This window comes from Oenanthe melanoleuca, chromosome 8, assembly GCF_029582105.1.
Source record: "Oenanthe melanoleuca isolate GR-GAL-2019-014 chromosome 8, OMel1.0, whole genome shotgun sequence".
Classification (NCBI taxonomy): Eukaryota; Metazoa; Chordata; class Aves; order Passeriformes; family Muscicapidae; genus Oenanthe; species Oenanthe melanoleuca.
The window spans coordinates 15,886,534-15,903,991 of record NC_079342.1 but is presented as its reverse complement, the minus strand read 5'-3'; the positions used below and the strand labels follow the sequence as shown (position 1 = coordinate 15,903,991).

The following is a 17,458-nucleotide window of genomic DNA, read 5'->3' as shown; positions in this document are numbered from 1 at the left end:
GGTAGTGCAAACATCTTTGCCAGAGAGGTACAACAAATGGTTCTCTCTCTTTCAAAGAGAGGAAGTGCAAGTTGTATTTTTTCTCATGCAGTTTCCTTCAGCAAAGGTTGAGGATCTGTTATGAAAGGACAGAAGTTCTAATTCTAGTTCAGATGCTCATTTCAAGGTAATGATTTCATTGAAGCAGCTGCAGTTGGTAGATGTCACCTGTTTTCAAAAATGAAAAGTCTTTACTGATGTAGAGCAGTTTTCACATCCTACACTGACAGGAACCTTCAGGTAGGGAAAACAACTATAAGATAGTGATTAAAATTCTTCTAATGTAACCTGAATGTGTAATTTCCATTTCTTTTTATGAATCTGTGATGACTGAAGATTCTGTATTATTTAGTACGTTTATTAAAGAAAATGAGAGAAAGAGGCTTTACCACATTTCTCAAAGGCCTTATCAATTATTTAATTGCAATTATGAACCTACATAAAGGACTAGAGTGCAAACTAGCAGAAAAGTTATGGTTAAACGACACAATTCAGTTGTGTAGTGATAAGCTACATTCTCTTTAATATAAAACAGGGATTCACCTTCCATGCAGATCTCAAAAGTTTTTCTGAGAAAAACTGCTTTTCACAAAATAACTGTCTACTGAATAAAGTATGCTTTATTATCCCTGTGTGAAGAATTCATTCTGGAATAGTAAATAGCTGTGTCCTAGAATAATCAGACTACCCACAAAATTAAGAAATTGTAACTGAAAAGTAAAATGAACTCTGTTAGGAATAGTGGGTCTTCACTTGAAAATAGCTCGTTTATACCAAAATATAATTTTTCAGGAATAGTTATGACTGGTAATAATCAGGCAATTTTTTTTTGTCTTTACACAGGAAAAGCATGTGATAATTCTACTGAGAAATCAAAGAAAACCTGATTTTCCTGCTACACTGCTTTTCTTCTAAATGACACAAAGTATTTTTCTCCAAGACAGCAACTGTCACTAAGATCTGGCTTTTAACACTAGAAACAGAATCCTGTACATTCATTTTGAATATAGTTTACAATTCCTTTTTGCTTCCAAATTGCTTATTATTTTGCACTGACTGTGAGGATCTTTCTGGTAACTGAGCTGCCCTGTGTCCTTCTACCTCACTGAAAACAATCTGGAAATGTTACTCTAGTGAAGGAAGAAAAGATTATGTCAAATTAAAAAAAAAGTCTCTGTGTGCATGTGTGGCACATACCACTATTATCACTACAAAAATGTGAAACTGCAACTTCTGTCCTAATAAAAATAACTCCCAATTCATTTATGGTGCCCACATTAATTGTAGTTAGAGCACCAGGGCAAAACCAAAAGGTCTCAGAAAATTGTTCAGAACAATTAGAAAATATATATTTAAAAACAATACAGAACAAAAGCATATTAGCTCAAAATCAGTTGCACTGCATCTCTTCTAACATGCATTTTGCTTTCCATGCCTTTTAAGATTCTTATTGGAATATGCAAAGTTATCAGGAATGTCTGTGGATGAGCTGAAAGACCATCACAGAGAGAATACAGAACATGAGCAAAGATGGCTTTTAAGACTGGGAAACAGATAAGTAAATGTAATAATTAAGGAAGTCTGTGCAATGCAGGTAAAAAAGTCACTAAGGAAAATGAATGGACTTATAGTGGGTGGCCTAAATACTTGTGTTATGCAACAAGGTTTTCACACACAAGATGTCACTAGGCTCACAAAAAAAACCATAGAATGAACTAGTCAGGTTCTTCAGTCTAAGGAAAACAGGAAAACCACAGTGATTCACACCAGCTGCGAAATTTGCCCAGCTCCCAAGCAGTAAGATATAGTCCCTCTATGATTCTGTATGGAAATGGGAACATATGTCTAAATTCTTGTTGTATTATTGCATGGGATAAATTAGGAAAGTAGTACACTTGTGATGTAGCAATTCACTGGGTTAGGATGTCTACTAGAATTTGCCTCTAAGAATACATAAATATGCTTGTTGATTGACAATTCACTCTGTTAGTTCACACTTTGAAGTGGATTTTACAAAATTCATAATTAATTCAGACAGTAAAAGATTAAAAAGAAACAGTGATGCCAATAGCATTTGAATTTTACCAGGGCTCTATGTAACCTTTCTAAAACACATCTTAAACCAGAATCCCAACTATATCATCTACATAATTTTCAAACCTCTCTCATGCCAGATCACTTACTAAAAATATGCAGCTAAAACTTCTTTGAGGTATTTCAGGACAAAATTGTTTCACTTACAGACTTCCTTTCTGATTTGGTCTAAATTCTTTGCTGTTGGAGGCTGCTATATTAATGATTTATTTAATTCATATCCAGCACACTAGCTCATAACTCTTATCATGATTTAATACTTGATGGTATCTAATGGTGAAGATGCCTAATCCTCTTAACACTAAACAAGGTTAAAGTGACAGCAAGCAAGACATTCTCTGACTGATTTAAATGACATACCGATACTTCCTCTTCTGCTGCAGTATCCATATGGCTGTGAAAACTGCATCTGTCATCATCTTCATCCATATAAACTGGAGGTTCATGAGATGTCATGAAAGTTGAAGGTTTGAAAAGATGTTTATTTAAAGGATGTTGCCGTCTACTTGATGACTACAGTGAAAAAATGGTATATTTTTAAAAACATTCCTTGGCTTTTATTTAAATAATCCTCATTGAAAAAACTTTGCCTGGAATTCATTCTTCTGCACTGAATTATCTATGATGTTTCCAATTACTTATATCTCTGTATCATGGCCTCCCACTGCTGGAGTTCTTCTCCCCTAACAGGTGGAATCCAACAAACAGTGCAATACTTTGGTAAAAATGCAGCAGGAAATAGCCCTTACCATAAAACCCCAATCATTTAAACAGGTGAGACTGAAAGCAACAATAAAAAAGAAAGTAAGGCTATTACAATTCTGAAGACTGAGGACCAGAGAGCAAAAATATTATAAAACTTGCAACAGTGATGAGACTAAGCAAGGAAGTAATTTTGTATAGGTCCAAGACTCAAAAGGTCCATGCTTGACATTAATCGACTTCTTATATTTGTGCCTTAGGAAAAAAAAAAAAAAAGTCTAGAACTATTGTCCTGGTGCAGGAGAGAGAAAGAAATTCATTGCACTAAACAGAGGATTCTAAGAGTTAGAAAGAATGACTCTGAGGGTTTTTATTGCCACTGCACGAAAAAGGAACCTAAAAAACATTAGATGAAATAAATTACTCCATTAGTGCACATCTAGAAACTATCAGCTTTAATGTCTGAAGATGTAGAATGCATGCCAGTTTTAAAAGAGGTTACTTAAAGGCACTCAGCCCCTATTACTTATTCCCTGGTGACAGAATATTAAATATCAAAAGGAGGAATTTGGGGCAAATGAAACTGACTCAACCCCTTACTTAGCTACTTCCCAGACCAGCACTTTGACATTTAATGTCAAAACTTACATTCCTCAACTTAAAAAACCCTACAGTGTGAATCAAAAACCTAAGCATGAGAAGTGTTTTTTCTAACATTCATAAAAGAGAGGATTGTTTTATACCGTGCCTAGCTGCTCATACAGCTAAAGCAAAAGGAATACTTGCAATAGTTAGTACTCTCTCCTTTTTTATCAAGATCTTTTATCCCAAAAGGTTCCTATTTCAGTTACAAACCTGTCACATTATAGTATAACCCTTGATCTCTAAGGAGGGATGTAGCATTATTTTACAGTTGTGCACAGTTCAAAAAGTAAAGGCACAGATGACACAAATGATTTAGATGGAATGCACCTGTGCAACAGAAGTACCAGGAGGAATTGAGATTAGCTCTGTTCGGTCTTAATGGAAGAGATGGAGTCTGTAGTAACAGCTGGAAGGTGATACCTCTGATCTGCAGAGCTACTACAGTGCAAAAAGGAAAAAAAATTTCTTCTAAGACTAATGTACTATAACTATTGAGTTGAATTTTTCCACTTTCTGCCTTATGAACACCAGCTACCTGTGCTCTGGTGCTTTTATGGTTTCCCTTAAGATTTCAAACCTCTCTAAAATATGTTCATGTATAGATGGCATTTCAGCCTAGCTGACACCGTGATTCACATTTTCTGTTAACAGAAAACAGATCTGCATTCAATACCAGATCTGGAGCCAGGAAAGGAAAACTGTGCCTATGCTTATACAGCAGCACTGCCACGCATAACAGTGCTGTGACCTACAAATTGAACTGAGGATTTGAATTCTCTTCCTTTGGTGAAGAATGAACTAAAACACTACTTAAAAGCAAACAATTAAAGATCATTTTCCCTGTGGGAAATATATCTCCAGATTAAGCTTAAAAGCAGGTGCACTAATGATATTATATAAGGATTAAATTGAAAATGATAAGCCATAATTGAAGAACTGAATACTAGAGTCCTAAATCTCTGATCCAGTTTTATTTTCACCAGCAGTAGGTAATGGTTATACAGGAAAATAAATTGATGCATCCTGCTTAATTTCATGTATCATTAGTTAGAAGAGACACATGTCCTATGAGTAGATATACAAAGTAACTGCAACAAGATGTTCAAAAACTGAACACGCTTCTAACCTCTCCAGTAAGCATTTTAAAAAAGCATCCTGAACAATCCCCATGGAGAAATTCAAGTATTTTCTTGTGAAGCATCCCTTTTGACACAAATCTTTACATTAAATATATCTATGTTTCTCATTTTCCCATAGGTATGTGCTTAAAGTATTAACATTCAGTTTTCATACTTCTATTACTGGCAATAAAGCAGATACACTACAGTTACTCAGTATCAAAATTAGGACAGGTATGACCCTAATTTCCAACAGACCTTGCATTTCCTTTCTGCCACATTTTATCTCCACTGGAGACCTGGAGTAACTAACCTGGTATGGTTCTGTCAATCTGTGCTCTAAGTAGACAGCTCTATTAGCAGGCTGAGAGCTCCATTTCTCCACATATGCTATTTGTTTCACTTTTTCATCACTTCTTACACAGGATACAAATATAACACAGGGATGCTGCTTAATACAAACCAGGGCAGAACGACCCAACTCTTATGACCTGGCAATAAGGATGTGAGTCACACTGCAAAAACTGATGGAAGTATTGGATATGGTCTAGATAGAAGCCTAAGAAAAATCTGTATCATGGGACCATTACTCTTGCAATATGAGATTGTTAAGAATTTTATAGAAAATATGTTTCACTCTTGATTATACTGGGTTTGTCCAGGGTGTGATCACTGTTAAAGTTAGTGAAAAATACAATTAAAATGTCCCACATTGACTGATTAAGTATTCCCACAGTGATCTCCTGCCTGACAACATTACATACAGTTTGTAATGATGGTCTTTCCAAACAAAATCAACAGGAAAGAACAAAAGGTGTCACCAGGGTAATTGTAAGTGGTAGAGGGACATAAAGAACTCAAACAATTATAACTTTCATTTTTAATACCTGTTGAAATCAGCCACACAGTATTACTGTGCTACAGAAATTAGCCCCAACTGTGTAAGCAATTTGTAATTCTGGCAGATTAATCTCCACATTTAAGGTGTCACTGTTTCCAGCTGTTTTTTCGGTTCTTCTGCCAGAAAGCACTTATCCAATAGACAAGGTGGCAGGCAGTCATGTCTGCACCCTCCCTACCTCTGTCTATACTGCACAATAGCAGATTAAAACCCTGGGGAAAGTAAAATGGTATTACCATGATGGATGGCAAACTGGAAAGGCTCCAATACAAGCCCTTATTACTGGCAGTAACTTCAGAGAATACAAGGAGACAACTAAAGGTGTGTAACACTTAAAATCATTACACAGGAACTGTGGTAGATATTTGTATCAACCCATGGACAGCAACTTTTGTTTCCAAGCTTTCAAAGGAATCTGTAAGTTCGCCTTTTTGTAGAATCAATGGGAAGTTTATTATTGATCAGAAAACATCATGGACACCTGGATTCAAACCAGCAATGGTACTCCACAAAATGCCACTGTAAGGGGTTTTGAAGAAGTTTTGTAAATACTGAGCAAACAAGCAAAACTCCAAACCCAACAAATAAAACCCCCATGAAACCTGAGACTGTCCTGTTTTACTGTCTATGGACAGTACCCAAGAGCACCATAAAGATTACTTAAATCAAAACACATGACTGATCTGCATAGAAATTTAGTCTTTGCTTTTGTAAATTAAGATCTTTTGGGGCCATATATTTTCTCATCCATTCCAAAGTCAGAAAAGCTCTGTATATCAATGGACATTTCAAGGGATGATGGTCTTAAGCCTATGCTTCAGCTAATGCGTGCTCAGTTATACATAATTTTCTATGGTTTTATTAATTAGAAGATTACTGTACAATATGTTATAGGGTTCCTTATCTTCCTCCAACTGGGTTTTCATTATCACTTCCTGATCAGTTATAGTAAACTTACAAATGAGGAAGAATTACCCCAAGACCATCATTCTACCCTGCCAGTTCAGCCTGCAATCTGAAAACTTCATGTCCCCAAAAGCAGTCCCCTATATTTAATGTGAAATCAGAATTAACATCCAATTCATTCCACAGTACTACTGGCAAAAGAAAACGATTACTTCCTAAAGTAACTTTATTAATCTGTGAAAAGTATTAATGATTCCGGCTCAACTTGCACATAAATGCAAACAGAAAGAGAGGATTCTGCAATATTGTCTCACCTTTTTGGAATATAAATATAAGTTTGGTGTTCTTCCTGGAACTGGAATACCAGCTTTAGTCAGTTTAATAAAATATTTCTGCACTCTACTGGCAACCTAGAAAAAACCAACATGCAACAACTCAGCGTCAAATGAAATGTAACTGGTCTTCACTCCAAAGTTTTGCCAGGATTGCTACATTGATTCAGAGTATCAGGAAAAGAAATCCTCTGGGCTCTACTTTGTGACAACTATTCTAACTGGTACTTATCTTGCAGTGCTGCATTTGTACTATTTCCAGTTGCTTTGACAGCTTTCAGAAAAAAAAATTACCCTTCTTTAAACATAAGCAGAAGATATTGTAAAAATTGTGATAAAAAGAACTTTAGTAGTTTGCTTCCTGCTGCAGCTAAACTCATCCTTAACAATGCCGGTTACATCATCCATAGTTAGCACACAGAAAGGTCTCCATTTATGAAGTAAGTAGGCATGTCTATTTTTTCAGATGTGAAGAAACATAGATATGATCAGAAATTAGGTAATCCAGAATACTGAAGTATTTACCTATATTTTTATCTGAAAGCATACAAATTAAATAAAATAACTTAAAATACTGTGAACACAGAACATTAGCATTTTTTACTTCTGGTCAAAATGGAGAAATTCTGTCATTTTATGGAGATGCAGAAGTACTTGGTGTCTCCTCATCTGTGTCCTTCTTCTGCTTGTGATATTTACATGTCTGCCCATTCTACATTGCTTATTTAAAGGTCAACTGCTGAGGTGCAGGAAATTTGGCCCTAGAGTACATCTCAGTATGAGCAATGTTGGTGTCACTGCACTAGCTGTACAGAATTAAATTCACGCTGTCAAGATCTAATGAACAATTACATTTGGAAACTTTGCCATGGGCATTGGGGCACAGTTAACATTCTGTATTTGAGATCCAGTGTAAGAATCACATTACTGGTGAAATGCAGGCCCCGCTTGTTACATTAAGATAAAGTGATTTCTGAGAATACACTGCATTTTCTTTACTGATATTAAAAAGAAAAGAGTGAAGATAAGGGATTACTTCTCAAAGGCTTTTACATGTTACCTGCTTTGCTGTTCTATTTCCCAGTTCATCTGCTATCTTCTGCCACCGACGGGACTCCACCTCCTCTGGCGGATACTTCAAAAGCAATTGCTCGAGCTTTTTCTAAATCAACAGCAAAAAGTAATAAATACATTTTTCCTAGTACAGGTATAAATTGTAAAAATATCTAAACACATGCAACTCTGATGTCCAAATTGCTATAAACATTATTACACAATTTGCTTTGCTTTTACGCTTACATTGCCACAGCTACAAGATTAAAGAGTTTCCTATTACCTGTTCCTCTACAGTCCACAGCTGGTTAAAAGTTTCAGGTTTGGTCTCATCACAAAGTCGCCCTCTTATCATCTGCTCAAATACAGGACATAAAATGGAATATGTGTTTAGAAAAATATAGCTGGGATAATTGATTTGAACCCTCTTCCTACTTAACCAAAACCAAACCAAAGCATGCGAATTCAGAAGAAAATTTGCCTAAACTGAAGTTTAGTTCCAGAATTTGAGTACAGGAATGGTATGTCATCATCAACATGAACATCTGAAGTAACAGTAAAGATACTCACACTGCATACTTAAAAGTGGAAAAAAATTAAAAATTACTATTTTGTAATTTTTTTTTTCTTTCTTTTTGAACAACTACCTGTGGACGACTGTTTGTGGAACCTTCTGGACCATCACTTAAAGGCAATACAGAGTACGAAATAGACTCTCCATCCTTCTTGGGATCCAAAGGACTTTTTGGTCTTGCAGGGATACCTACTGTAACCAACACAAAGGAAGAATTATTGAACTACCACACTGGTAATTTCTTTCCTGTAACATATGTCCACTCTCTTTTACCTTTGTCAAAAATCAGCTTCACTCTCCTACTGTTACGTTTTCGGTTTTTGAATTCTCTCTCAAAGTTTCCAAGGCTAGTGGTGTATTGGTCCCAGGCAATCTCAGGGAGCTGAACAACCCTCTGAGGAAATGGAAGACCCATATCAACCTGAAAAAATAAGAATGAAAAGTAAAAAGCAATATTTAATGCAATCACTTTATATCCAAACCAAAACCTGCAAATACTGAAATGCTCCAAAACTCAATGCTGCTTTTTATTTGACAGAAGAATGGAAAACAAGAATTTCTGAAGTGCCATGCAGCACAGTGTTTTTAAAGAGAAGGTGAGATCTTTCAAGAATTATACACAACAGTGCATATAAAATATGCAGCGGCACGGTCAATGATGGCTTATTGAGCATAAAACTATAAAGTGTGCATTTCACAGCTGAAATCAGATGTTTGACACTTCAATAATCTGTTTCTAGCTGTCCTTTATTAAACATACCATTAGCTCAGGATGTGTACCTTTTTTAACCCAGGAAACCAAAAGATTCAGAATGTTATCACCTGATACCTCAACTGCTCTGATCAGAGAAATCTATGCCTATTGTACACTGATTTTGCTGTCTTCTGCCTAGAACACAACTGTTGCAAAGCTCACCTCTTTATTTAAAGGTCACCTGCAAGACTATCATTCCTTTGGTCCTTTTTGGAGAAAAACACACCAGAATACTTCAAACTGTCATTAGTACTTCCTCTTAAAATGACTATCAAATGCAACACTCTTACATCATGCATGCGATTAAACTCCTCCTCTCCTTTCCTCTAGAGGGAAGACAACTACTGAAACCAAGGGGCTTACATGTGACCTGGGTGTCTACAAACCTAGGAAAACAGAACCATAACTTCATTCTTCACTGAAAACATGTTGCTATCACACTAGAAGGTAATCGTGTTTGCCAGTGGTAGATGCTGTAGCGATACAGGATTCAAGCTGAAAACATTTTTTTAGTACTCCTGTTACTACAGGGTTTTTTAAAGCTTGAAAAGAGAATGTTTCCTTATAGAAATGGATTCCCCTCTATCAGACAACATTCTATTCTGTTACCTGTAACTCAGGTATGTTTTCTAGTGTTCACTTTGGGTTTGGAATACAGACTACATTTCCTGCTCTTTAAACATACCCTACTAAATTCCCTCAAAGCACAACATTTAATTTCTCATATGAGAAAGATTACAATTTTTTGATCTGATACTTCCAGTCACCTGTAGACTTCAAGTTGTCTTAAAATACCTACAGTATAATTAGAAATTTAACAATTACATTTCTGCATACCAAAAAAAAGGAAAGGAAGCATATCTGATAAAATCACTGAAGACCTATGTCTTACAGATCTAGTAAGAAAGCAAAGAACTATTTTTGCTCAGCAATCAAAAGATTTTAAGCTCATAATTTTTAAGCAAGTATATATATATATTTATCTATTCTTCAATTTCTATAGACGCTAAATTACTAGTCATTAAAAAAAATTCCAAGTGAGACTTAGAAAAAGTCCATAGAAATACCTTCTTCTGGAGTCTTTCCACAAATCCAATAGGATCTTTCAGTGCTTCTCTCTGGTGTCTGCCTAAACTTTCAAGGTCTTGAACTGCTTGAGTACGTTGAGCCTCGAGTACAGCAATCGTCTGTAACAGTCTCTGATAACTACAGAGACAAAGGAAAACATCTCACTGCATTTGCCTTTAAAAGTGACACCCCCCAACTAAACACTAGCCATGGTTATCTACAAGAACCTACTAGATTTCATAGCTTATCTGAACCATTTCATAAACATTTTTACTGGATTATAGTAAAAATATATTAAATTTTTGACTATATGAATTTATATAAACCCATAAGGGAAAATATATTTAACTCTCCAGTAGTTTCCTTTAAATGTAAATTCTACAGTATCTGAAACAATATGCTATCAGGGACAACTTATATTCATATTCTCAATAGCTGTAACCAACAGGCTTTGTTTACAAAGTTAAAAATACTACAAACAAAATGAACTAATTTCTCTTCTCTTGAACATCAGCTTCCTTCTACCCCAATACAAGTGGCTACCACGGAATTTTAACATTTCACTCAACCATTCAATTACTGGACATGAATGGTTTAGAAACACAGCATTTTGTAGAAGTCCCAACTTAGAGCAGAGTATGAGAATCCTTTTTGAAATGTATCAACAAACCAAGGAATAAGTAATTTGCAAAACAAATTCAAACCAGATTCCCCTAAGAATACAGAATCCAAATGAAAATGTCAGTGCTCCCTCAAACGTGCCTCCCCAGACACACAGCCAATTTGTGTGTAACAGTCAGCTGTGGGACTGTCATGCCTGTACCAGTAATGTGTGCTTTCCAAACTGCTTTTCATAAAGCTCACTTAGACTCAGGAAGTCATATGACATTTTAACACAGCCTTTAAAAAAGAGTGAACTGCATTTAATACCTTTTATTAGCTTTAAAGTTACAGCTGCCCACTTCAGTTTCTGAAATCCTGTAGCTACCCATGGCCCCTGTTGTTGCAAATTATTATGTATTAACTTTGTTCATGACAATGTTTTCTGACATTGAATATTACAACTGTAATTTAGTTCAGCACAAAATACATATACTAAAATCAGGTAAGAGCTGTTCACTACTACAGAAATTTTCTTTCTGTTCCCTTATTGCTAAAACAAACACAAGCTTGACACAATGAAATCCATATGTAGTGCAGAAAAGATACAGATGTAATTACTGATGTAATTAAAGGTTTTCAATTGATTCCACTAATAATTGGGTAAGACTTTAAGTGGAGGGAAATAAACAGTCTTACGGCAAAATACAGGCATTGTACTTTCAAATATTTGAATTTCTACCTGGACATTAGACTCTGCCTCTCCATGAGAAAAAGTAATTTTTTTTCCACTCAAATATAGCATTCACAAACAGAAAATACAGCTATACTTTCTGAAGCTTGAAACTAAAATACTGAGCTTGTTTAAAAACAATAGGACAAGATTCTGTTATGAATTTATTAGTATGTATTTTTGCCTGCACATATTCAGGTTTACGTGGAACCAAGAACTAAAATGCTTGCAATAGGCCATTAATATTGAACAGTACTGAATATTTTCACTAGGAAAGTACTCCAGTTTCTTCTAATCAACATAACTCTGCATAAAACGAGGTATTAGATAGAATTAATGTGGCTATTCTTCAGCAGGTGAAAAACCAACTCCAGCAACAGCTGACAAAAGTGGTGACAGCAAATCAGAACTGGCCTGAAATAACAGCACAGCTCATGTTGTTCCAGGCTTACAGGAGTCACTGGCTCCTGTGGATGAAGAGCTTTACTCAGACCCTACACACACAGTGTGAGCTCAGGGGCTGGCAGCACCTTGGAGCCCTGGAAGCTCCAGGTAAATCAAACAGGCAGGATGCAGCTGTAACAACACAGAAGAGCTTAAAGATACCTGGGGAGAGGATTTATTCTTGACAACAAAAAGCCTGTTTCCATCAGCAGGTGACCAAACTTGTGTTAACAGAGCCACAGTAACAGAGACTTAGCAGCATGTAGAAATTTTCATCTAGGAAAAAGGCACCTATTTAACATTTTCTTCTTGAGCCATTTTACTTCATTTATTCAAATTCTATTTAAGCAAATGATTTTCTAAATGAAATTGAAAAAAAGTAGTAATTTCATTTAAAACATGTAAATACACAGAAATAAAAAGCAACCAAATTTTGGAGATTGAACTGAAGTCATAATTTAATGATGATTCTCACGTGTAAAGGGAAGAAAAAAATCGTCTTAATGAGGTAGCCTTAAATAATTTAGTCTGAATGGAAAGAGATGAATTTACATTTGGAGAAAAATAACACAAACCCAAGAATATTCAACTTCAGTTATTTCCCTCATTAAAACATTCATGTGACCTCACTGAAGTGGTCTTCGTGGAATTAAGGGAAAACACAAGAATGTCAGGAACATTCAAAAAACATGTCACATGATACTGATCTGTGGCTACAGAGTAGCATTAAAATTGGAGAGAAGGGGTTTTTGAACCAACTGTTCAGACTAAAAGGTTTCCCAGCACTTTTCATACCTCTACTAAGATATGGATTAACTTGGAGCTATTTATTTTAACTTCTATATTCAGTTATTACAAATTAATATATTCTGAAGCCCAAGAATAAGACTGCTGTTTTATCAAGTGAGTATCAGAAGTACCAAAATACACAAAAATGGATTTTGGGAGCTTTCACTGCCTGGAAAAAAAATTGAAAATTCTAGTCCTGAAATACTTAGTCTGCATACTCCATATTCTGGTACTTACTGCAGAACTGCATTCTCGCCAAACCACTGCAATCCCTTTCAACTTCTACAGGACCTTTTACTGAGCTGTATGTCTGCAAATGTTATTTCAAGTTTTGAACAACTATTTTTTCCACAGGTTTGTACAGGCTCTCTGGCACTATATGACAGTAAAAAAGTCAAGTATTTCTCTGAAAAAGCAGCAAGTTACATAATAACACACATACACTGAACCCTTTCTTGAAGTCTCTGTCTATTCTGGCCTCACTCTCAAATGCTACCATAATGCTCCTGCTGCATTATGCAAGAGGTCATGTGAATGATTTCCAGGACTATTTAAAAAATGGCTAACAATTCTACTCCCTATCTTTCCAGATACTTCGTAAGTAAGAACAATTCTGATCCAAACTACCTCCTGCAGTTGTATTAAAATCCTCCAAAATTGAAAAAGTCTAATAAAAGAGAAGGAAGCTCATTAATCTGCTGCAAAACCAGCTCCATCCTTCAACAAGGCACTCAAATAGCAACCACCTCTACATCATCCAGGTACAGTTGCATCATTTTCTCTGAAAGATCTGTCAGGAAGTACCAAAGAAAATTATCCCACATCCTTTGCCAAAACCAAACACACTCTTGAGTAAACCCATAGACAGGTCCCTTCCAATGACTTAAACTACACTTTCCTTAGTGCTAAATATTAACTTGTTAGTATTTAATATAAACATACAAAACCCAAGCAATTTTCTTTGTAGGAAAACTTTCACTCCAGAGAATGTAATTCTGTTTCCAAAATCCCAGTATTGAAATACTCTTGCAAGTTCTTAGATCATACTAATTGCCATGAATCTTCTGGATAAACACTTGAATCATTCAGCACAAAAGCAGCTTCAGAATCTCTGCTGAAAAAACCTTGATTAACATAGGGTTTGAGGGACCGAAATTTAAAAAAGGAAAGCTACTTCTTACAGATTGACACTGATCAGCAGGAATTCCTGCTGGTTCAGTTTTTCTTTTGCAGTGATAAGCACTGCACTCTTCTGGACTGCTCCATGAAGTAATTATCACAGAGCAGAGCCAGATTTCTGGAAGTCATGCCATAAGCAATTAGTTCTTGCACAATTCCTATGAATCTTGTTCTAATGGTGATTAGGGACACAGCAGCCTCCTCTCTTGCCTGTGACAAAACTTGAGAATAGCCTAGCTATTGCCTTAATGAGACCTATGTCCATTCTGATCCACTTTGCTGAGATCTACTTTCAGAATACTTCTCCCCTCCATTCCAATAGCATTTACATTTCCAATTCAGAGTACCCAGTCACATCACAGATTTCAGTTTCTCTGTGTCAGCACCTAACAGCAAGCTTTAGAAAACACGATATGAATATGGAATCAATCTGCCTTAACAACTGCATCTTTCTTAGGTTAATTCTTGATTTTTATACTAAATGACTTGGCACTGACCTATAAAAGGGGTCATCATTCAGTATTTTTAAAAATAATTCCATTTTTAATCTAAGAGTCTGTCAGTCACAGAGTCACTGCATGGTTTCTGCAGGTTTCCTCTCCCTTGAAGAGAACATCCTGCACTTTAAGCCTTAGTTGAATGAGTGATGTGAGTAACTGATAGTACAAAACAAAGATTTTAACCTTTAGGTACCTAAATCAAATCAGTGGGAGAAATAAAGTGGCTGTTGATAATATCCACAACAATAAAAAAAAATCAACTCAAAATCAATATCCAAAGTCACTTGAAATTACTTTGGCAGTTACACTTGTCTTACATCACTCACCTTAAAACGATACACACTTTTATGCCCAATTAAGAAGTTATTTATCCTCTTGACTTCTAAAATGCTGTGCAGCTGGTGGTCATCAATTTCCACTCCCAAAACTAGCTGCACTTCTCCAGTTATACAGTTCACAATATGTTAAATTATACAGTACCATCATTCTGAGGGGCTTTGACACTAAAAATGTGTACCATAATTTAGAAGTACTCATTAGTTCTTGTGCAGGTAAGAACTGTTTTACACGCAGGTATACACACGTCTCATAATAAAACACAGCTAAATTATAAATATATATAAAAACCTTGTTATTTTGTATTTCAAAGAGCTCTGACACAAAACCAGTTATTAGTCACCAGGAGAATTTGAGCAAGTCTTTGTTTCATTGCCATCTGCTGGCATTCCAGCAAAGTACAGATTACAACCTGCTCTCCCATACCCAGGTCATTTATTACCCTGGATCTTGGTCTATTAACAGCAATTAAAAAAAAATAAAAATATTAGCAGTTCTTATTGGATGCTAAGATGAGAAAATACTGGATATTAAACATGTAAAGACTCTAAATTATGGATGAAAAGGGAAACATTAATTGCACTTTGAATTTCCAAGTCACTCAAGGAGCTGTAGTTAAAGAGACTGCGTCCCTGGAGAAACCTGTGAATTAGATTAAACAAAACCCTATCATTTCAAAGAAGTGTGCTTTTTTGTTTGGGCTTTGTTTGTTTGAGTTCAGAAATAACAGAAAATGCTCCCAGCTCCTAAGCATGGCCTGAAATCTTTGCCAGTGTCACAATACAGTGATGACGATACACTAATTTTGACACTGCAGAGTTTCTTGCAAATTATTCTGATGTGCAACTTAGAGATTTTTTAAAATCTGAGTTGCACATCAGAATAATTCAATGTATAGGAATTTAATGCTGGAATTCAATTAAAAGATTTTTTTAAAATCTTAGTTGCACATCGGAATAATTCAATGGATTGGGATTCAATGCTGGATGTGTAGAGCACAGGACAGTAATGAGAAAGCACAAGAGACTGATGCAGAATGGGCCTTCTTTGATCTCCCTTCAGAAAGAGATGAGTTTAAGGGTATAATCAATAAGAGCACACATATATGAACCCCTGTCAGGGCCTGTAAAAGCACCTCTGCCTGGAGGAAGCAGCATATAGTGGGCTTTTACCTACCTAATGCTTAGACACTATGAATAAGGTATTCTATTTACAGCTTTTTCTGCAACTCTTTATTAAACTGTTTTCTACTCTGGCTTAACCTCTTTACACATACTGTCATTTACTGTACTTTCACTGAGCATATTTAATATTCATGCTTCAGACATCTTAAAAGTATTTCAAAGGTAAGTAAATAATTAAACTACATCTCTGTGTTATACATTAAACAACTAAAGTACACATTAAATGGCTTCTTCAAGTCTACTGTGCCAGGAACAGAAAACAAAACACTATTTCTGAATGTCAGCCTCACACCTATTTAAAACAAAACAGAACTAACCCAAAAAGCATTTTTAAAGGACATTTAAAAAACCTAATAAATTCTAAGGCAAAAAAGCAAATCCTACTGCAGCAATTTACCTGGATGCAAAATAACCATTTCCACTCAAATTTTACCTTTTTTTCCACTTTCACAGCTTCACATTTTGTGTTGCAACCATTTGAATAGTATTTTATTGGTTATCAACTTGAGATGTCCCCTTCTTTCTTAAATTCTTAACTACTCCTCAGAAATAGAACTCATATATTTCTAGAGGCTTCATTCTTGTCAAGAGCTGTCCAACACACCCAGTAGGATTTAATATTAGTTGTACAAAAGCACCCTTACCAAATACCCACATTTCCAGCAACTTTTCAGAATTGTTAGTAGCAACTAGGTCTCTGTGCCTCTAAACAAGCACAGAACTTGTTACAGTCAACAAAACAGCACCCATCAGTCCTCTCCCAGTTAACACAGTTTAATACAGCCTTTTCATATGACAGCACTCTAAACCATTTGCCATTTGCCTGCAGGACAGTGACATTCAGTAGGGAAAAAGATATAGTTCCCTGTCATTCCTCTATTTTCCAGGCCTGAATTGGCAGACTGACAGCACATCCCAAACTTTTTCTCCTTCCCTCTCATCATCTCTAATGACAATGGTCTCAATTCCTTTACTGAGGGCAAATACCACAGAGATTCCTCCAGCATGCCCACTTGGATATTATTCTCTAGAAAGATGCTGGGAAAGCAACCATTCAGAAGGAGCTTTATTGCAGAGACAAAGTAAGAGCCACCCATGCTCCCTTGAAACTGACCCAACTGCACAGAAATCCTCTGATAAAAAAAGCAGAGAAAGCTGACAACACTGATTATTGAACTCCTTCAACTCACTCTAAATTAGTTTCTGCAGGTTTTCACCCAAACAACACACACATACATTCAATTATTCAGTTGTATATTCTTGCTATAGGAACAAATTAACATATTCCCCTCAAGTATCTGTTACAGGGATACCTAAATATTAGAACTAAATTACAAGACTATGATCTACAATCATGAGTGGCTGAATGCTCTAATAGCAATACAAAGCATTATTCATCAATATTTTTTGGCTAAAGAAGTGGAAGAAAAGTTAGAAATAAGGAAGAAAATTAGTAAAATATATTTTTATTAGTACTCACTATAATAAACCATGGACAAACACAGCT

General features: G+C 35.7%; 1 protein-coding gene across 6 annotated transcripts in view; it reads right to left on the bottom strand.

Annotated features, from left to right (window-relative positions):
- The window catches only part of ZZZ3 (zinc finger ZZ-type containing 3), a 59,096-nt gene that overhangs the window by 7,342 nt on the left and 34,296 nt on the right, over window positions 1-17,458 (bottom strand). For 3 of the 6 annotated variants that reach the window (XM_056497272.1, XM_056497276.1, XM_056497273.1), the window contains exons 4-10: window positions 10,186-10,324; window positions 8,638-8,785; window positions 8,438-8,556; window positions 8,074-8,145; window positions 7,798-7,899; window positions 6,720-6,815; window positions 2,494-2,646 (exon numbers count right to left, since the gene is read on the bottom strand). In XM_056497272.1, the coding sequence (XP_056353247.1) occupies window positions 2,494-2,646; window positions 6,720-6,815; window positions 7,798-7,899; window positions 8,074-8,145; window positions 8,438-8,556; window positions 8,638-8,785; window positions 10,186-10,324 (829 nt within the window). The remainder of the gene's footprint in view (window positions 1-2,493; window positions 2,647-6,719; window positions 6,816-7,797; window positions 7,900-8,073; window positions 8,146-8,437; window positions 8,557-8,637; window positions 8,786-10,185; window positions 10,325-17,458) is intronic. The other 3 variants (XM_056497274.1, XM_056497277.1, XM_056497275.1) reach the window with 1 other exon arrangement.